The 21,560-nt window shown below is 38.5% G+C and overlaps 1 protein-coding gene across 3 annotated transcripts in view; it reads left to right on the top strand.

The window, feature by feature from the left end:
* IFT88 (intraflagellar transport 88) overlaps nucleotides 1–21,560 on the top strand; it is a 63,693-nt gene that overhangs the window by 15,982 nt on the left and 26,151 nt on the right. The window contains exons 4-13 of one of the 3 annotated variants that reach the window (XM_069601697.1): nucleotides 2,250–2,306; nucleotides 3,394–3,447; nucleotides 4,064–4,127; nucleotides 4,795–4,864; nucleotides 9,189–9,279; nucleotides 10,597–10,701; nucleotides 11,909–12,011; nucleotides 12,398–12,512; nucleotides 15,178–15,409; nucleotides 16,361–16,431. In XM_069601697.1, coding sequence (XP_069457798.1) covers nucleotides 2,250–2,306; nucleotides 3,394–3,447; nucleotides 4,064–4,127; nucleotides 4,795–4,864; nucleotides 9,189–9,279; nucleotides 10,597–10,701; nucleotides 11,909–12,011; nucleotides 12,398–12,512; nucleotides 15,178–15,409; nucleotides 16,361–16,431 — 962 coding nt within the window. The remainder of the gene's footprint in view (nucleotides 1–2,249; nucleotides 2,307–3,393; nucleotides 3,448–4,063; nucleotides 4,128–4,794; nucleotides 4,865–9,188; nucleotides 9,280–10,596; nucleotides 10,702–11,908; nucleotides 12,012–12,397; nucleotides 12,513–15,177; nucleotides 15,410–16,360; nucleotides 16,432–21,560) is intronic. The other 2 variants (XM_069601698.1, XM_069601699.1) reach the window with 2 other exon arrangements.

Below are 21,560 nucleotides of genomic sequence, written 5' to 3'. Positions count from 1 at the left end.
GAAATTACAAGGCATATTGTAATTTGTGTTGTAAAAACAGTATAAATTGCTCTGGGATCACAAAGATAAGTTCTGTATTCCTAGTTGGGACAGTCAGGAGATAATGTACAGTTGAATATTTAAGGATGTGTGCAGTTAAGATCAGCCTTGAGGTATGTGAGGAAAGGCTTTGTGGGTGAGGGTGCAGGGCGAGTAAGGAGCGAGGAGACGCAGGATCCAGTGCCAAGAGTAAAAACCAGAAGAACAGATCTAGTCATTAGTGAGTGATTAAAAAGAAAAATAGTCTCTTTCCTTCAGTTTGTTCTCACAGAAAAGTTTTGCTGGGACCCACATCTTCCTTTTCATGTTTTTCCAAGACCTGTTATCTGTCAGTGTGGTCAAGTTTGTTAATGATTTTGTTCAAATGTTCAGTATTTTTATTGATTTTGGGGGGGGGTACGCAGGAATTGAAGTTCTATTATTATCAGTGAGAAAAATAGATCATACAGTATGATTGTGAATTTCTTTGTTTAGGTTTTTGTTTTATATATTTGTAGTAAAAACATTTAGAATTGTTGTATTGTTATGTTGAGTCTTTTATTGCTATGAAATGTGCTTGTAGCTCTAGTAGTGCTGTGTGTCTCTTTCGTCAGGTGTTAGTACATTGCTGTAGCTACCCAGGTTCTCTTTTGTCTAGTGTTTGCATTGTATGTCTTCCCCATTTTTTCACTTCCAGCTTTCTCAGATCTGCGTATTTGAGATATATTTCTTAGAGAAATATTTTTTACTAGCAACATGAATAGAATTCTGTTTTTTTTAATATTGTCAGATAATCTTATTCTTTTAGTGAAGTATTTCATCTACTTACATTTAATGAAATTGGTTTCATTTGTTGTCTTAGTATTTGCTTTGTTTTTTCCTTCTTTATGTTTTATTTCTCTCCTTTCTTACCTTTTTTTGTTTGATTTTTATTACATTTCTCCCTCTGTTATCTTGGGAGTTTACATTCCTTGACCATTCTTTTGGTGTTTTTGTAAAGATTAAAATATTCATCTTTTAACTTACCAAAGTCTAGTATAATTTAATATTTTACTACTTTCTGGACAGTGCCAGATTTTTACATTATTTTCAGTTCTAGGATTTCCACTTATCCATTTTTCATCATTTTCAGTTCTGTACTGAAATTGTCAATCTTGTCTTTTGATTCACTGAACATGTTGAGCATGCTGGTCAGAGCCTGTGTTTGATGTTGTTTCCATCATATGATTCCCCTTCTGCATGTCTTTCCATTTTGTTTCTTTTGGATTTTGATTAGGGACTCTTGCTCCTATGTGTTTGGTTATTGTAGACTGAATGCCAGACATTGTAAATGAAACATTTTAGAGATATTTTAAGGCATGTGTCTGTGCTGTCTGGAATGATAACCACTAGCCATGTTGTGGCTATTTACATCTAAATCATTAAAAAGTAAGTAAAAATTTAAAATCCAGATGCTATTGCCTGAGCCTCATTTCAGATGCTCAATAGCCACGAGGCTGCCTTATCAGGGCAGGTGTCTTTTATTGGAGAGAATTTACTTTTGTGTATGGCTGCAGAGATGCTTGGAACACTGAATCACCTCAACCCAGTTGAATGTGAAATGTTTCTAAATTGGGCTCAGGTCTTACATGGGCTGATTGACCTTCCAGTCTGAGTGAAGCCTTGTGAGGTCACAGTTTGAAGTTTGGAGGAGTCCCAGGGCTGCCTCCTTGGCAGACTCCCTCTTGGGTTTGTCTGTTCAGCCCAGTATGTCTGTGAAAAGCTCCATGATCACCTATGACTACAATTTTGTGATCAACGTGCTTTATATCTTTATTTCAGAGATGAGAACATTTATGTTCAGAGAGGTAAAGTAAACACAGCAAGTAGAGGGAGAGCTGAGATTCAAACCCGGGGTCCCTGACTCCAGGTCCAGTGTCTGTTGTTAGACCCAGTGTCTGGGTGATAATCATGCAGAATTAATGGTAGGTGTGTCCACTGGAGAATCCTGTATCCCACTGACCCACAGGTCACTCTAAAGTCCCTTTTCTCCTTTCAGATGAATTCCACAATAGACCTTCTCAGTACTTAAAATACTCCAGCTCCTTAATATTTAGAATAATTTAAAAATTATTCTAAATGTTATATAAATATTTCCCTACTGATAAGCCTGTATTTTCCATTTCTTTTCCAGTTTTCTATTATATAACTTAATCTGAATTCTATTAACTATTTTTTTTTTCCTCCCCAAGATAACTGCTAAAATACCAAGCACAGCAGTTTCTAGACCCGTAGCTACTGGATATGGGGTATGTTTTCTTAAGCTGAAGATATGAAGATACCTTTTCTCATATATAAGTTCACTTTAGGCAGTTTTAAATAAGTCTGGCTACCTTTCAGCTCGTGATCCAGGTGTATTTTCCATTTTGAATAGTGATGAATATTATAAATTGTTGATAAATAGCTTTGAATATTCTAGTCATTTTGGTTGTAAATAAAACAAATGTTTTGCTATCTTTTCCTGTCTGTAAACATTGTGTTTGTTGATTGACTTTTCATTTTCTATATCATATAACCAAGTGTCATGTGTATTACATTCGTATATTTTGTGTGGTTAGTGTTATATAAATGTAATGTTTATAATTTCTAAAAATTTACTAAGAATACATGAAAAAATAAAATTGAAAAATTTCAGAGGCATATATAATTGGGTCTTGCTTTTATTTGAGATCTTTGGAGGAAAGATGCTATATAAAAATCCATAAAATCTTTTAAATCTTGCCCAAATTACAAATAGTTTGGATGTTTTCACTTATGCTAAATAGTAGAGAAATGGAAGAAAAATAAAGGAATGAGATGAAATAGCATTTCCTGGTCTTTCTGATAATATTTCTTAGGGGTCGTAAAGATGGCTTCAGAACCTAGAGTCCTGGGCACTGGCCTTCCAGTTGTCCCCTTCCTGTGGACAGAGAGAGTGGCCTTAACGTTGCATAATAGTGTATCATGGGAAACATCCATTTATTAATCAGTCAGAGCAGATATCACTCATGAATTTGGTTTTGGCGATGTTTCCGAACAGGAGTCAACGAGCTTTTCTGTGAAGAGCCGGGAGGTTTAGGCTCTGGGAGACCCAGTTGTGCATCTGTGGAGAGACAGCCAGAGACAGCATGCAGACGAAGGGAGTGTGGCTCTGTCCCATATAAGGACCGAGGGATATAGTTTGCTGATGCCTGTTTTAGAGTTTTATTATTTGATCCTATGTCCTCGGGAGATAAAAGGTTTACTTGCCAGTAGAATGAAGGAAAGAAAGTTATAAAGAAACTTTTATAGCTTGGTTTATAAAATTAAGTGTAGAAGTTTTTTGGAATCATTTTAACTTAGTTTTTTGTTCACTAGTCCAAGACCTCCCTGGTGTCGTCAATGGGAAGACCGATGACAGGGGCTATTCAGGTATCCCCATGTGTGGGTTTGCATCTTGGGCCTTTCTTGTGACTTAGTATCTTATTACCAAAAAATTTTTTTAAAGATATTACTTACATAGTGACCCTGATTCTTTAAACTGTGAGTTGATATTTGAACTGCTTGAAATCTTTGGTGCCAGTCTCTGGATTTATCACTATTTACTCAGGTCTCAAGTGAAATCCCACAGGGGAATGGACATAGGCCTTCTAGTTTGTCTGCAGGATGGACTCTGGGACCTGGTTCTCCTGCGCTGTCATTTCCAGCGGTTTCTATGGTTTCTCTCATAGGCCTACAGGAGACCAGCCCAAAGTAGGGAGTAACCAGCTACTAAGCTATATAAGGTACTAGTGAAAACCCAAAAGAGTGTTTTTCTTTTCATACTGGCGGTAAGTCCAGTTCGATTGAAGAATTGAAATTTTATAGGACAAAGGAAAAGTTCAGACAGGTTGACACGTTAGGAGGCAGAAGTGAGGAACAGTAGGGAGGAATTATAAACCTCTGTTCAAGACTGGGGCTTTATTAAGATGTGTGTCATGTGCAGAACTGTAAATAAGAGGTAGATCATATGTAAGAACACTTTTTAAATGATTCTTGTTCTCTTAAGGATGGAGTTACTAGACCCATGACAGCAGTGAGAGCCGCTGGCTTTACCAAGGGAGCTTTGAGAGGTTTGTTACATTATTTCAGCTATTAATTTTTTTTCAAATCTTTTAATTTTTAAACTGTTTTTGTATGTTTAAATATATTACCATTTTAAATAAAACTTAACATGTCATTGATTATTTTAGGGTTAGGGTCAGGAAAGGAAAAGGGTTGTGGGAGTGTTCTGCGTCCCAGTTGAGGTATAGTCATGCTGCATGTCATGTCAGATCATGCCACGCTGCACACTGAAAATTTGTTTGTGAGTTAGAGCTAAAGAATCAAAGGTGAAAATAGTATTTAAATGGATGATAAGTTAAGTAATAATTTTAAAATAAAACTTCTGTGACAAAATTAATGTTTATGATACCAATAATGAAGATTAAAAAGCCAATACCAGGTTATTAATCCCATGATTGACAGTTTAGAATTCATAACAGAGATAGATTACTGTGGGGAGAAATAAGTACTGAGTAGTTATTTTTGTTTTTACGTGGTAATGCAGTTTTATTTACATGGTTTTATGTATGTTAAAAATCTTACCAGTTTCTTGATATAAAGCATAAAAAAGGTGAGCATAAAAAAGGTCCATTCCATTTAATAAATAGGTGAATTAGACAGCGTGTGCAGGGTTTCACAGTTCCTCCAATTGTGTGGATGCACACTGAACATGACCTCTTGACTGCTGTGTCCCAGGCTCTGCGTTTGACCCCCTTGGACAGTCGTGGGGCCCGGCACCACCCCTGGAGGCCAGGAGTGAAGACAGGTATGCAAGTCCTGGGCTGCTTTCCTGTGGTGGTTGCATGTCTTCAGTTTTTACTTCTCAAATACATAATCCTTACGTATTTTGAAAGTTTGTGTCAGCAGAATAGTAACAAAGTATTGTCCTAGCGTCTAGGAAGAGACTCACATCTAAGAAAGGCAGCCCCATGTATCTGTGCAGTTTTACTGGAGCACATTGAAGCCATGTCTCATTTTTATGGGTGCCAGTATTGATTCTCTTGAAGGCCAAATGTGGTTGTGTGTGTAATAGATATTCTTATTTTAAAAGCATACTTCAAAGAAAAAAAAATGAAGAAAATGTATGTTTGTTACATTGATATTGAAGAATTTAATTTTTTATAGTATTAGTTTCATGCTACTAGAGAATAGCTAAAAGCTACGGCATAAATTCAGCTGTGTAGCATGTACTGATACCTGAGCACTGTGAATCTATACATTTTACAAATAACAGCAGCCAGTGCTCACAGTGTGCTCACTCTTGGCTTTTCTCAAGGACTTCCTGTCCTCATGATTCCAAGAGGGTCATGGGAGTCTGGAACCTTCATGTAGTCGTTAACACCTAGACTCAGAAGATGCCAGTCTCGGGTCCCCTTTGAGAAGCAAAGGCCTTTCTGGGAGACATCTGCCCCGGGCAGACGTGTCTTTGTTTCTTATTGGCCAGAGTCTCAGCACAGGTGTCTGATGGAACCAGATGATTGGCTGGGGAGGGAGACTCTTCTGTAGCCTGGCTTCTGAGCACAGGGTGGCGGGCGGGTGCAGGTACCTGTGGGGGCGTCCCGCAGGGTCTGCACACAGAGTTCATTCTCCTGGCATCTGGTGGGGATGGGGCGGTTACTGCTACTGTCTTCATGGAGTTCTCTTACAGATTTTTAGCTTTAAATTTTTATACTGACATTTTAGGCTTAAAAGTAACACTCTGTAAGTACTGTTTAAAGACATTTGTTAGAGTGTTTCAGACAACTTGAAAATAGAATTCTGTACTTAAATTCTGAACTCTATAACTTTTACAAAGCCACCATGTATTGTATTCATTTACTCAGAATTTTGCAGATCTCTATAATAAAATTTGTTGCCTTAATCCCAGGTTTTACTGAAAAATATGATTTTATAGACCTAATTTGTTCCTGTATTCTTTTTAAAAGTCCATTTGAAGAGAATTAGGAGAATTGATGTTTATTCTGACGTATTTGTAGTAGAAGTTTGTTTAGGCAGTGATGTACATACAGAGTGTTGTGGTACTTTGTTGGACGAAAGTGGTAATGAAACAACACTGATGCTAGTTTAAAATGTGATTGGTTTGGGGATACTTCGTGTGCTGCTGATGGAGTCAAGATTTTTTAAACTTCTTTACCTTGGTAGAAGTCTCTGTGGGGAGTTGCCTGTTGTGGTCCAGTGATTAGGACTCTGGGCTTTTACTAACGTGATCTGGGTTCCACCGTTGGTTATCCCACAAGCTGTACTCCTTGGCCAAAAACAAAACAACTCTGGTATCTATTTGGTAGTAAGTCATAATAATTTTTCTCTTTTTTGTGGGGGCTTCAGTTATTCCACCATTGATAAAGTTTTCATTTGCCATAGGCTCCACTTCCCTTCAGGTATGGTATTAACAATATGATAACATGGGCTCTAGAGTTACCTTATTTGTGTTCAAACCTTGGCTCTGTAACTTACCAGCTGTATGATATCAGGCATAATACTTAGCTTTCTTTGTTTCTTTTTTTGGGCCTCTCCACACCACTTGTTGGTAAAGTAATGTCTCTGCTTTTTAATATGCTATCTAGGTTGGTCATAACTTTCCTTCCAAGGAGTAAGCATCTTTTAATTTCTTGGCTGCAGTCACCATCTGCAGTGATTTTGGAGCCCCCCAAAATAAAGTCTGACACTGTTTCCACTGTTTCCCCATCAGTTTCCCATGAAGTGATGGGACCAGATGCCATGATCTTAGTTTTCTGAATGTTGAGCTTTAAGCCAACTTTTTCACTCTCCTCTTCATCTCCTTTTTCACATCTCCTCTTCATCTCCTTTTTCACAACTCCTCTTTCACTTCCATCAAGAGGCTTTTTAGTTCCTCTTCACTTTCTGCCATAAGGGTGGTATCATCTGCATATCTGAGGTTATTGATATTTCTTCCAGAAATCTTGATTCCAGCTTGTGCTTCTTCAGCCCAGCATTTCTCATGATGTACTCTGCATATAAGTTAAATAAGCAGGGTGACAATATACAGCCTTGACGTACTCCTTTTCCTATTTGGAACCAGTCTGTTGTTCCATGTCCAGTTCTAACTGTTGCTTCCTGACCTGCATATAGGTTTCTCAAGAGGCAGGTCAGGTGGTCTGGTATTCCCATCTCCTTTAGAATTTTCCACAGTTTGTTGTGATACACAGTCAAAGGCTTTGGCATAGTCAATAAAGCAGAAATAGATGTTTTTCTGGAACTCTCTTCCTTTTTTGATGATCCAGAGGATGTTGGCAATTTGATCTCTGGTTCCTCTGCCTTTTCTAAAACCAGCTTGAACATCTGGAAGTTCATGGTTCACGTATTGCTGAAGCCTGGCTTGGAGAATTTTGAGCATTACTTTACTAGCATGTGAGATGAGTGCAATTGTGCGGTAGTTTGAGCATTCTTTGGCATTGCCTTTCTTTGGGATTGGAGTGAAAACTGACCTTTTCCAGTCCTGTGACTACTGCTGGGTTTTCCAAATTTGCTGGCATATTGAGTGCAGTACTTTCACAGCATCCTCTTCCAGGATTTGAAATAGCTCCACTGGAATTCCATCACCTCCACTAGCTTTGTTCATAGTGATGCTTTCTAAGGCCCACTTGACTTCACATTCCAGGATGTCTGGCTCTAGGTGAGTGATCACACCATCGTGATTATCTTGGTCATGAAGATCTTTTTTGTACAGTTCTTCTGTGTATTCTTGCCACCTCTTCTTAATATCTTCTGCTTCTGTTAGGTCCATACCATTTCTGTCCTTTATCGAGCCCATCTTTGCATGAAATGTTCCCCTGGTATCTCTAATTTTCTTGAAGAGATCTCTAGTCTTTCCCATTCTGTTGTTTTCCTCTATTTCTTTGCATTGATCACTGAGGAAGCCTTTCTTATCTCTCCCTGCTATTCTTTGGAACTCTGCATTCAGATGCTTATATCTTTCCTTTTCTCCTTTGCTTTCCACTTCTCTTCTCTTCACAGCTATTTGTAAGGCCTCCCCAGACAACCATTTTGCTTTTTTGCATTTCTTTTCCATGGGGATAGTCTTGATCCCTGTCTCCTGTACAATGTCATGAACCTCATTCCATAGTTCATCAGGCACTCTATCTATCAGATCTAGTCCCTTAAATCTATTTCTCACTTCCACTGTATAATCATAAGGGATTTGATTTAGGTCATACCTGAATGGTCTAGTGGTTTTCCCTACTTTTTTCAATTCAAGTCTGAATTTGGCAATATGGAGTTCATGATCTGAGCCACAGGCAATAAGGAGTTCATGATCTGAGCCACAGTCAGCTCCTGGTCTTGTTTTTGCTGACTTAAAGGATATCCAACCAGTCCATTCTAAAGGAGATCAGTCCTGGGTGTTCTTTGGAAGGAATGATGCTAAAGCTGAAACTCCAGTACTTTGACCACCTCACACAAAGAGTTGACTCATTGGAAAAGACTCTGATGCTGGGAGAGGGATTGGGGGCAGGAGGAAAATGGGACAACAGAGGATGAGATGGCTGGATGACATCACTGACTCGATGGACGTGAGTTTGGGTGAACTCCGGGAATTGGTGATGGACAGGGAGGCCTGGCGTGCTGCAATTCATGGGGTTGCAAAGAGTTGGACACGACTGAGCGACTGAACTGAACTGAACTGAACACCACTTGTAGGATCTCAGTTCCCCAACCATAGATTGAACCTGAGCCTCCTGCAGTGGAAGTGTGCAGAGTCCTAACCACTGGACTGCCAGTACTTAACTTTGTAAACCTGTTTCCCTGTCAGTTAAATGAAATAACGATAGTAATTGTATCAAATATTTTTATGAAGATTAAGTGACATAATTAGGTAAAGCATTTAGCTCAAAATTAAATTACACTTATGCTGAAAAAATGTTAGCTATATTTACCATTATTATGAATATATACTGTAGTTATTAAAAACAGTGGTACATTTATTGTTCATTGCCATTTATATATTTGTCTTATCTGTGACCTACTTTTAAAGTTAATGAGCACATGATGGACTATGTTAAAAGTGAGTTAAATTTAATATATACTATTAATGATGGAATGATTCAGAATATACTTGGTTTTTTCTTTAACAGTCCAGAAGAAAAGATCAGACAATTAGAGAAGAAAGTAAATGAGTTGGTAGAAGAAAGCTGTATTGCTAACAGTTGTGGAGACTTAAAATTGGTAAGTCCATAAACTGATTAAGATTCAAGATCATGAAGTGTGTGAGTATGTGTCTACTTTTGTGTATGCACCCATACATGCACACAGCTAGATAAATATTTTCATTTTGCTGTGGACTGGCCTTGGAGTTTTCACTGAAATAATTATTTTGAGAGCCTACTGTTTTAACTCTGCTTCATAAACTCTGATGTCAAAAACAGTTGGCTGGTTTTGTAATTTTTCTCATTGGTCATTTAAGGAGGGGAGAAAATTCTGATGTATCAGTTGACTAAATTTTTCAGCCTGGTGGATTACTGGATTGATGCACAGCCTGCTGAAGGCAGAGCTACTGTGATCCATAAAAAAAGTACTAAGGGCTTTTTTTTAAATTATTTAAGCCTCACTGCCCTAAAATATTTTGTCCTAAGTGAAACCGCAAACTCATGGTTTGCTTTTTGGGAATCCAACTCTGTGGCTTTTTTTTTTAATTAATTTTTTTTCTCTTAGGTGCTTTGTTCACATTACTTTGATCATCACACCACATAAATACAGTTTCTGTGACTTAATTATCAGATTAAGGCATTAATGGGACTGGTCAGTCTCTCCATGGAAATCAGTTAAAGGTTCTTAATGTTCTGAGTAAGATCTTAGTGATATTGAGGATCTGTTGTCCTATTAGGTAGCAGTTGTCCGTGGCTTATCTATACTTTGAGCATCTCAGAAACCAAACAAACTCACCTAATTCCTTTCTTATGAGATTGAATTAAAACACCAAAGATTCAGGAGCTGAAAGGAAAAAAGAAGTAGAGAGGCATGCAGTGAAAGTTTTAGTCGCTCAGTCATGTCGGATTCTTTGTGACCCCATGGACTATAGCCTGCCAGGCTTCTCTATCCATGGAATTCTCCAGGCAAGAATACTGAAGTGGGTTGCCATTTCCTCCTCCAGGGGATCTTCCCAACCCAGGGATTGAACTCAGGTCTCCTGCATTGTAGGCAGATTCTTTATTGGCTGGGCCACCAGGGAAGCCTTAACGGTGGTACGTCAGGCATGTAGGTAGGCATGGTTAGACCTAAAGGTGGTAGGTGATGAGAAACTCAGTGTGGGCAGGTATGGTCCAGGTATTAGCTCCTACCCTGTGCTTCGCCTTCTTTCCCAGAGAAGACACATGGACTTTCCATGACGGATGAGAGCTCACGGTTAGACAGACAAGAGGGGAGTTATAGTAGGAGCGCTCAGAGCACCCAGGAAGTAGGGGTAATGCAGCTACAGGCGCCTCTGATGCACCAAGAGCTATGTGAGTTTGTGAAGGAGTTGACACCATGTACACTTGGTTTCAGGCCTTGGAAAAGGCAAAAGATGCAGGCAGAAAGGAGAGAGTCCTGGTGAGGCAACGAGAACAAGTTACAAGGCCAGAGAACATCAACTTGGATTTAACTTACTCAGTAAGTACAAAGTGCCTGTTGAATACGGATATTTTGGTGAGAATTATAGATTCCAGAAGTCTTTTTTTCTTTGTTGTTTTCTCTTGTTCCTTAAGCTTTACTGGACTTACGGTGCCTAGAATTAGGTTAATAATACTCTTCAGTTAATGGGACCACTCTCATCTTTGTGATCTTCTTTAATTTAGTCAGTTTTAATCTGTAAATACTAGTAAACCTTCCAGCTAAGGACTCTTGAAGATTACTAATATTTGGGCTCTATTCAGTGTGCTTACCTTGACAAGATTCCTTTTATTTTGTTTTGCTTTGAGGTATAAGTGTGATTCAATACTCTGTTAATTTCAGGTATTCAACTTGATATTTGTATATATTATGAAATGATCACCACAATAAGTCTAGTGAACATCTGTCAACAACATAGTTAGATAATAAGATTTGAACGTGTGTCTGTGATCTTAGAGAGCTTCAAACTAGATTAATAAGACAGTGTTCTGTGAGGATAGTAGGGAAAAAAAACAAATCAGCTAGTTTCTAGCAAAATTTATTCAATTCTGAAAAGACACTTCTTTCATATATATACTGTTGTTTAAAAGGATGTATTTTCAGTAGGAGAAGTTTTCATATGCTAAACAAGTGGAAAAAAGGACATTGAAACTTAGAGGAAGAAGAATTTAAACGTTTACTGTTTATAGTTAATATTTTTAGATTCCATGGAATCTTTAGATTTGGGAATAATTTACAATGATCATCTTTTTCCTCTAGGAACATACTTTACTATAGCTCAATTATTTAAATTATAAATTTGCATATGGAGCAGCAATACTCTACAAGTTAAGGTTTAAGATATTTCCACATAGTGTTTATGTTTTCTAAAAAATTTGGTCCACTATCTTCCTTACTCTTTTTATAACCAGCAATACTAACAATACACATATACTCTTTGTGGGTCTTCCGGAGATTAAAGGATAGCAAATCCATTGACTAGAAAGAATACATGGAAATTAGGTGGAATTTAGAGGATAGCTCCATCTGTCCTAATGTTCTGGTTCATGCTGGAATGCAAGATACTCTCTGTGGACTTCATTTCTTAATGGTTTGGGAGTCTTGATAAAGGCAACTAACATTGTTATAGTATTTTAATCTCTAGAAAGATAGGCAAAAGGGACCTAAGATGATCATTATATATTTCTTTGCAATATTTTTTCCTTAGGTTCTTTTCAACTTGGCCAGTCAGTATTCAGCTAATGAGATGTATGCTGAAGCACTAAACACATATCAAGTTATAGTGAAAAATAAGATGTTTAGCAATGCAGGTAGGTGTGTGTAGTTAGTTTTTCTGATAAGTATAGTTCTTTTGTAGTGTTAATTTACAGTTTCCTCAGTTATTCTTATGAAATGATCTGTGCTCTAAGCAAGTTAAATTTATAGTGTCCTGCTTAAAGGATATGAAAATTCACACAAATACAAATGAAAAAAAATAGTTGGTATGAGACATATTGCCTAATAGTAAATGAAGACTATGTTCTGTATCACAAGTAGAATTAGCCATAGCAACTCCATGGAACATGCTTTCCCTTGTAGACTTTATCCACAAGAGATTGTTGTTTATATTTAGCATTTATACTGTATACTTTTTGGTCTCATAGAAAAAGTAAAAGAAATCGGATATTATATATTCATTAATTTTATTTTAAATTAGGACGGTTGAAAGTGAATATGGGAAATATTTATTTAAAGCAAAGAAATTATTCCAAAGCCATTAAATTCTACCGAATGGCCTTAGATCAAATTCCAAGTGTCCATAAAGAAATGAGGTAAGTTTGTAAAATTTGTCATTCTTCAGAAACAAAGTCACTCTTCTGACGTGTTGCCAGTGGACTAAGTGCTTTGTGGTATGTGTACATGAGAGGTGTTAGATTTTCCTTATAGCTGTAGTATTTTGGTCTGACCCTTGCATGCATTTGTATGATGGAAGCTAAAGGTTAAAGGCATGATATGTGATCAGTTGGAATAAAACTAAGCTAATGGGCCTATATAGGAAATAACCCTCCAGGCCATTAGCACTGTAATATACCAAATCAGACAGCAGTTGTTTAGAACATAGCAGACTCCAGAGTGCGAGACTGGATACTTAATTCCTTACATTCTTACCGGAGCTCGAGAAGGAAATAGTGAAGGAAGGGTTACTGTTGACTCTTAGAAGAGGTGGACAGGGGAGGTGCTGGGGTATTTCCTATTATAATATTTAAGAGCAGAAACAGTAAGTTATCTTAGTCTGGTAATAACTAAGGAAACATAGGTTTCTAGGATATTTACTGTTCATAATTTCTCCTGGGCACAGTGCAATTCCCTTGAGAAAGTTAATTTATTTGTAAATGCCACTTTTCACAAACATTTGTTTTCAAATTATGCAAGATATCTCACTATCATCAGCAGTTATCTAACTTATAGAACATAGTGCCCTTGAGGTACTTTTAACCCAGGTGAGACCAAGAATTTAAACATTTTAGAAAAAGATAGTATTATATAGTATATGGTAAGTACTTAACAATCCACAGTCAAGAGGTAGTATGGTAATTCAGTTCAGTTCAGTCGCTCAGTCGTGTCTGACTCTTTACGACCCCGTGAACCACAGCACACCAGGCCTCCCTGTCCATCACCAGCTCCCGCAGTCCACCCAAACCCATGTCCATTGAGTCAGTGATGCCATCCAACCATCTCATCCTCTGTCGTCCCCTTCTCCTGCCCTCAATCTTTCCCAGAATCAAGGTCTTTTCCAGTGAGTCAGCTCTTCGCATCAGGTGGCCAAAGTATCGGAGTTTCAGCTTCAGCATCAGTCCTTCTGATGAACACCCATGACTGATCTCCTTTAGGATGGACTGGTTGGATCTCCTTGCAGTCAAGGGACTCTCAAGAGTCTTCTCCAACACCACAGTTCAAAAGCATCAATTCTTCTGTGCTCAGCTTTCTTTATAGTCCAACTCTCACATCCATACATGACCGCTGGAAAAACCATAGCCTTGACTAGATGAACCTTTGTTGACAAAGTAATGTTTCTGCTTTTTAATACGCTGTCTAGGTTGGTCATAATTTTCCTTCCAAGGAGTAAGCATCTTTTACTTTATTGGCTGAAGTCACCGTCTGCAGTGATTTTGGAGCCCAGAAAAATAAAGTCAGCCACTATTTCCACTGTTTCCCCATCTATTTGCCATGAAGTGATGGGACCGGATGCCATGATCTTACTTTTCCAAATGTTGAGCTTTAAGCCAACTTTTTCACTCTCCTCTTTTGCTTTCATCAAGAGGCTCTTTAGTTCCTCTTCACTTTCTGCCGTAAGGGTGGTGTCATCTGCATATCTGAGGTTATTGATATTTCTTAAGTTGCAGGAATAATTACTGAGAACAGGAATTGTCAGGGAAGGCTTAGTGAAGGAGGTACACTTGAGTTGGTTACTGAAGTGAAGACAGAGATGGCATTCCAGACAAAAGGACACTGAGAAAAGGCTGGGAAACACTATGGTCTGATGGTCAGAGAATTATGAATAAAGGGATTTAGTTGAAATGGGATTATATTAAGGAGTGGTTGGAAATAAGGTAGAATAGCTGTCATCAAATATAGACAATGATCAGTGCTGAGGAAGATGCAGAGAAATGAGAGTCCTTATGCACTGGGGATATAAAATAGCACAGACACTTTGGAAAATAATAAGGTTTTTTTAAAAAATTAAATGCAAATTTACTATATGACCAATTCCACTGTTAGGTATATAATCAAGAGAAATGAAAACATGTATCTTCACAAAGGATTGTACATGAGTGTTTGTAGCAGCATTATTATAATATCCAAAAAGTAGAAGCAGTCCAAGTATCTATCACATAGTCAATGGATGAAAGGTGGTATAGCTGCAGTGTAGAATACTATTCAGCAATGAAAAAGGAATGACATCCTCTTACATGCTGTGATATGGAGGAACCTCAAAAATTATGCTAATTGAATGAAGGTACAGGGTATCACATGTTGTATGCTGCTGCTTCTGCTTAGTCGCTTCAGTCGTGTCCGACTCTGTGTGACCCCATAGACGGCAGCCCACCAGGCTCCACTGTCCCATGTTGTATAACTCCTTTCATATGCAATGTCTAGAAAGGCAAGTCCAGTCCAGAGAGACAGAAAGGAAATTAGCGTTTGCCTGGGGCTGGAGGCTAGATTGAGGAGTGATTGCAGGTGGGCACAGGTGTTCTTTCTAGCGAAATAGAAATGACTTAGAGTGTGATTGTGGTTTCACATCTATGTTAGTACAGCAATAGGTACTGAATCACATACTTAAAGCAAGTGAATTTTATAATGTGTAAAATAAACCTCAGTAAATCTTTAACAAAACAAGAAGTAACATGGCAAAGAAAAGGAGGAAATTATTTGTGGAATAACTTGATTGCCAGCTGGGGAGTTCAAACTTTTAAAGGGAGTCCATTTTTTTTTCAGGATTAAAATTATGCAGAACATTGGAGTCACATTTATTAAAACTGGGCAGTATTCGGATGCCATCTCTTCTTTTGAGCACATCATGAGTATGGCTCCAAATCTGAAGGCAGGCTTCAATCTGATTCTTAGTTACTTTGCCATTGGAGATCGAGAAAAAATGAAGAAGTCATTCCAAAAACTGATTGCTGTTCCACTAGAAATTGATGAAGATGATAAATACATTTCGCCAAGCGTGAGTATGAAGAAGACTCTTACATAGCCAGCTGTGCTTCTCTGTGCTTCTCTGTCTCCAGAAGTGATGAAGTTGGGATGGATGACTCTTCAGGTTTCTGCCAGTCCTGTATTAATGTGTTTTTTCATTTTCATGTTATTTAGATTAGGTTGACAACGGAACTATTGAAATAGGGCTGGAGATTATGGTTTAAACAGACTGCACAATTTTACTCAAAAAACAAAAGGGAGCATCTTATGAAAAATTATCATTCCTTAATGTTATCTTATGTGAAGTCAAATCATGTGAAATTGTCCATGTTGATAGATCATGATGGTATAGTAACGTTGATTTCATAATAGCAACCTGGTAGATTTTCTTGATGGATTACAAGGGAATGGCAGTGTGGTGGTTGGCTCCACTTCTCAGTATTTATTCTCCTTGTCCTTTGTATTTAAAATAGCACTAATTACAACAGCCTGCCATATAGGGTTGTGAGGATCGAATGAGGGAGTGCATGTGAAATGCTTAATCCTGGAACATAGTAAGTGCTGGGTAGATGTTAATTATCGTATATAACTTTCATATTGAGAAAAAATAATGTATATTGTGAAAGAAATCATCCGTGTCTTTAATAGGAAGTAGAGGTCAATGTAGGGTCATACTAAGTCACTGATGTCATTAAAGCAATTACATGTGACTTAGGATTTCACCTGTTTGTACTGACAACCATGGCTTCCATATTCTTGGTCCTATGCTTTCCAGCCTGACCTTGTGTCAGCTGCTAGAATCTGCATTAGTTCAGTGAAGAGTATGACAGGTCATCAGAAGAAAGAGAAAGTTCTGCTTTACATGAGAAAAACAGTTCAGAAAGACTCACTCACTCTCCACTGTGTACAGTGGCCTAGTGCTGAGGCTGATTAGCCACCCAGTTCTCAGTGTTTACTTCTGATTCCCTCACTTTTCCCCCAGGATGACCCGCATACTAATTTAGTGATTGAAGCTATAAAAAATGATCATCTGAGACAAATGGAACGTGAAAGGTAATATTTTGGGCACTTAACGATTAAATGTGGTCTTACCTTCTCTAAGAGACTTGAATGTGCATTCTGATTATTCCTTTCAAAACTTGTGTTCACTATATTTCTAGAATAGTGCTGTTTCACCATTTCTGTCTTTACTGAATTCTGTTTTCTCCTTCAAACTAATCTCAGTCCTCATGTTAATCCCAGTTATTTTTACTCAGTTTCTCTGTAGTTTGCTTTCCCTCTGCATCTGGTGCAATATTAGGACTTTGTTCATATTATCTTTGTTTAAACATATCTCTGTGCATTTTTATCCTGCCCAATTAAATTGTAGCTCCCAAAGACAAAATTCTTTCTCTTTATATCTTTTCTTCCTTTCTCCAGTATGGTACCTAGTCTCTGTCGAGTATGGCTTGAACATTCTAATATTGAGTATGCATCGGGCATCTTAGGAATTATATTCTATGAGAGAGGGCTCAGTTTTTTTTAAATTGTGGTAAAATACACATAATGTAAAATTTATCTCAACCATGGTAGATAATAATTCTTTTCAAAGATAGTGTTAAATATTGGAACATTCACATTGATTTGTGACTGGTGTTCAGAAGTCTTCGTCTTCCACACTGCAGCTCAGTACCCACTGCACAACTCCCCACCTCCAACTCCTGCCTACCCACCAGTCTCTGGCAGCCACCACTCTGCTGTCTGTTATATGAAATCCACTGCTCTGGGGACCTCATCTGAGTGAAAGCACAGTATTTGTTTGATTGTGACTGTCTTTTCATCTGTGGTTAGCATGTGACAGGATTTCCTTCATTTTTAAGGCTGAATAATATTCCATTGTATGTATACATGCATGCTAAGTCGCTTTAGTAGTGTCCGACTCTATGTGACTCTCTTAACTGTAGCCCTCCAAGTTCCTCTGTCCGTGGGGATTCTCCAGGCAAGAATACTGGAGTGGGTTGCCATGCCCTTCTCCAGGGGATCTTCCTGACCCAGGGATCTAACCCATGTCCCTTAGGTGCCCTGCGTTGGCAGGTGGGTTTTTTTTTACCACTAGAGCCACCTGGGAAGCTCTGTGTATGGAGAGCCCTCAATCCTTAGGAGTTAGTTTAACAGTAAAAATTAAGCTTATCCTTTTGGGAAGATGGAGTAGATGTACTTTTCCATGTTTGTCCCACTAAGTACAAATAAAAACCCTGGGAATTGTATATAAAACAAAATGAGAAGAAATGTGGAGACAAGAGAGCCAATGAGCAAGGGCCCTAGTGACTTGAAGAGCAGCCTGGCAGCGATCCCCTCACGCTTCCAAGCCTGGGAGCTGAAGAAATAGGGAGTCAGAAAGCCAGGGGCTGCATTTTTTTAAAAAGCCTGCTTTTTTGGCCAAAGGACAAGATAAGGGTCAGAGCAGGCTGTGGAGAATGTGGGCATCTCCCTTTAATCTGCAAGTGATGAGGTGATATCTCTTCTCCGCCTGCTGGAGTGATGTCAAGAAAGACAGCTAAAACAGAAGATTTCAATAAAACTCAGTCTTTTTATTTTCTACCTATCAGTTTTTTCCAAATAAAATACAAAAGCATTTGCCTCTTTAAAATACATCACTTCCCAAATCCTTAAAATCAAGGTGAAAGTAGTATTGAAGATCCTGAATGAACATTATTTTGTTTTTAACTTTTTATTGAAACAGTTGATTTACTGTCTATGTATTAATATATATACACTCCCCATTCCCCTTTGTTTTCTATACCTGTGAGTCTGTTTTGTAAATAAGTTCATTTGTATCATTTTTTTAGATTCCACATATAAACAGCATATTTGACTTAGTATGATCATCTCTAGGTCCATTAGTGTTGCTGCACATGACGTTATTTCATTCTTTTTTATGGCTGAGTAATATTCCATCATCATATATATACCAAAAATGTCAAAATTCTTTCTTTTTTTTTTTGGCTGTGCTTCAGCTTGCAGGAAATCTCAGTTCCCTGACCCAGGAATTGAACCCAGACCATGGCAGTGAAAACCCAGAACCTTAACAACTAGGTTGCTAGGGAACTCCTCAAAATGTCCAAGTTTTGATCAGTAATCACTCACCAAACCAAGAACCAGGAAGATCTTAGGGAAAAAAAGACAATCCATAGATGCCAACACTGAAATAACAGAGATGTTAGAATTATTTGATAAATTTTAAAGCAACCATGATAAAAATGCTTCAATGAGCAGTTATGAATATGCTTAAAATTAGAGCATACATCTGCACAGTCACTTAACAAATGTTCATAGCAGCCATCCAAGAAGGGAAGCAACCCAAATGTCCAAAACATGAATGGATAAAAAATATCTGGTCCATCCATACAATGAAATATTATTTAGCCATAAAATGAATGAAATACATATGCTACAGTAAACGTGAATCTGACTCCATTTGTATGAAAGGTGAAGATTAGGTAGCTCTGTAGAGACATGTAGCAGTTCAGTTGTAGTATTTACCACAGCTTCTTCAGTGGTGGTTTTCACTCTTTCACTTCCCCAGACGGTACAGGTCCCAGAGCTTCAGCTGCAGAGTCCTGTGTCTGTCCCCTGTGTCCCTCCCTCCCCCTTCCACTCCCTGCTTTTCTTCTTTCATCAGAGGCATCACAGACCAAGAACTGCTGATCCCACAGGTTGTCATGGCCTTCTAATCCCGTTTCCCAGTTGTGGTTTTCAACCTGATTTGTAAATAGATTGCTAACATAGCTGCCCATAGACAGTGTTTATGCTCGTTGTTATTGTTGTTCAGTCGCTAGGTCCTGTCCGACTCTTTGTGACCCCATAAACTGCAGCACCAGGCTTTCCTGTCCTTCACCATCTCCTGGAGCTTGCTCAAACTCGCATCCATTAAGTCAGTGATGCTATGCAACCATCTCATTCTCTGTCGCCTGCTTTTCCTCCTCTCAATCTTTCCTAGCATCAGGGTCTTTTCCAGTCAGTCAGCTGTTCGCATCAGCTGGCCAAAGTATTGGAGCTTTAGCATCAGTCCTTCCATGAATATTCAGGGTTAATTTCCTTTAGGATTGACTGGTTTGATCTTCTTGCAGTCCAAGGGACTCTCAAGAGTCTTCTCCAACACCACAGTTCAAAAGCATCTATTTTTGGTGCACAGCCTTCTTTATGGTCCTACTCTAGCATCTGTACACAATTACTATAAAAACCATAGCTTTGACTAGATGGACTTTTGTTGGCAAAGTGATATCTCTGCTTTTTAATACACTGTCTATGCTTGTTATAGCTTTTCTTCCAAGGAGCAGTTCAGTTCAGCTCAGTTGTGTCCAACTCTTTGCAACCCCATGGACTGCAGCACGCCAGGCCTCCCTGTCCATCACCAACTCCCGGAGCTTACTCAAACTCATGTCCATTGAGTTGGTGATGCCATCCAACCATCTCATCCTCTGTCAGCCGCTCCTCCTCCCACCTTCAATCTTTTTCAGCATCAGATTCTTTTCCAGTGAGTTAGTTCTTCCCATCAGTTGGCCAAAAGTATTGGAGTTTCAGCTTCAGCATCAGTCCTTCCAATGAATATTCAGAACTTATTTCCTTTAGGATGGATTGGTTGGATCTCCTTGCTGTCCAAGGGACTCTCAAGAGTCTTCTCCAACAGCACAGTTCAAAAGCATCAATTCTTTGGTGCTCAGCTTTCTTTATGGTCCAACTCTCACATCCATACATGACTACTGGAGAAACCATAGCCTTGACTAGATGGACCTTTGTTGATAAAGTAATGTCTCTGCTTTTTAATATGCTGTCTAGGTTAGTCTTAGCTTTTTTTCGAAGGAACAAGTGTCTTTTAATTTCATGGCTGCAATCACCATCTGCAGTGATTTTGGAGACCAAAAAAGTAAAGTCTGTCACTGTTTCCATTGTTTCCCTATCTATTTGCTATGAAATGATGGCACCAGATGCCATGATCTTAGTTTTCTGAATGTTGAGTTTTAAGCCAGCTTTTTCACTCTCCTCTTTGGCTTTCATCAGGAGGCTCTTTAGTTCTTCTTCGTTTTCTGCCATAAGGGTGGTGTTATCTGCATATCTGAGATTGTTGATATTTCTCCTGGCAATCTTGATTCCAGCTTGTGCTTCATCTAGCTCAGCATTTCTCATGATGTACTCTGCATATAAGTTAAATAAGCATGGTGACAATATACAGCCCTGATGTACTCCTTTCCTGATTTGGAACCAGTCTGCTGTTCCATGTCCAGTTCTGTTGCTTCTTGACCTGCATACAGGATTCTCTGGAGGCAGGTAAGGAGGTCTAGTATTCCCATATCTAAGAATTTTCCATGGTTTGTTGTGATCCATACAGTCAATGGCTTTAGCATAATCACTGAAGCAGAAGTAGATGTTTTTTTGGAATTCTCTTGCTTTTTCTGTGATCCACCAGATGTTGGTGATTTGATCTCGGGTTCGTCTGCCTTTTCTAAACCCAGCTTGTACATCTGGAAGTTCTCGGTTCATGTACTGCTGAAGCCTAGTTTGAAGGATTTTGAGCATAGTCTTACTGTCATGTGAGGTGAGAGCAATTGTGCAGTAATTTGAACATTCTTTGGCATTGCCTGTCTTTGGATTTGGAATGAAAACTGACCTTTTCCAGTCCAGTGGCGACTGCTGAGTTTTCCAAATGTGCTGGCATATTGAGTGAACACTTTAACAGCATCATCTTTTAGAATTTAAAATTGCTCATCTGGAATTCTATCACCTCTGCTACCTTTCTTCACAGTAATGCTTCCTAAGGCCCACTTGATTTTACACTCCAGGATGTTTGGCTCTAGGCAAGTGACCACACCATTGTGGTTATCCCGGTCATTAATACCTTTTTTGTGTAGTTCTTCTGTGTATTCTTGTCACCTCTTCTTTATCTCTTCTGCTTCTGTTAGGTCCTTGCCATTTCTGTCCTTTATTGTACCCATTTTTGCATGAAATAGTCCCCTAGTATCTCCAGTTTTCTTGAAGAGATCTTTGGTCTTTCCCATTCTATTGTTTTCATCTATTTCTTTGATTCTTCACTTAAGAAGGCTTTCTTATTTCTCCTTGATAGTCTTTGGAGTGCTGCATTCACATGGGTATATCTTTCCCTTTCTTCTTTGCCTTTCATTTCTCTTCTTTTGTCAGCTGTTTGT

The sequence above is a fragment of the Ovis canadensis genome, chromosome 10 (genome assembly GCF_042477335.2).
Source record: "Ovis canadensis isolate MfBH-ARS-UI-01 breed Bighorn chromosome 10, ARS-UI_OviCan_v2, whole genome shotgun sequence".
NCBI lineage: Eukaryota > Metazoa > Chordata > Mammalia > Artiodactyla > Bovidae > Ovis > Ovis canadensis.
Note: the sequence above shows the minus strand (reverse complement) of the source record. Positions and strands in the feature narration are given on the sequence as shown.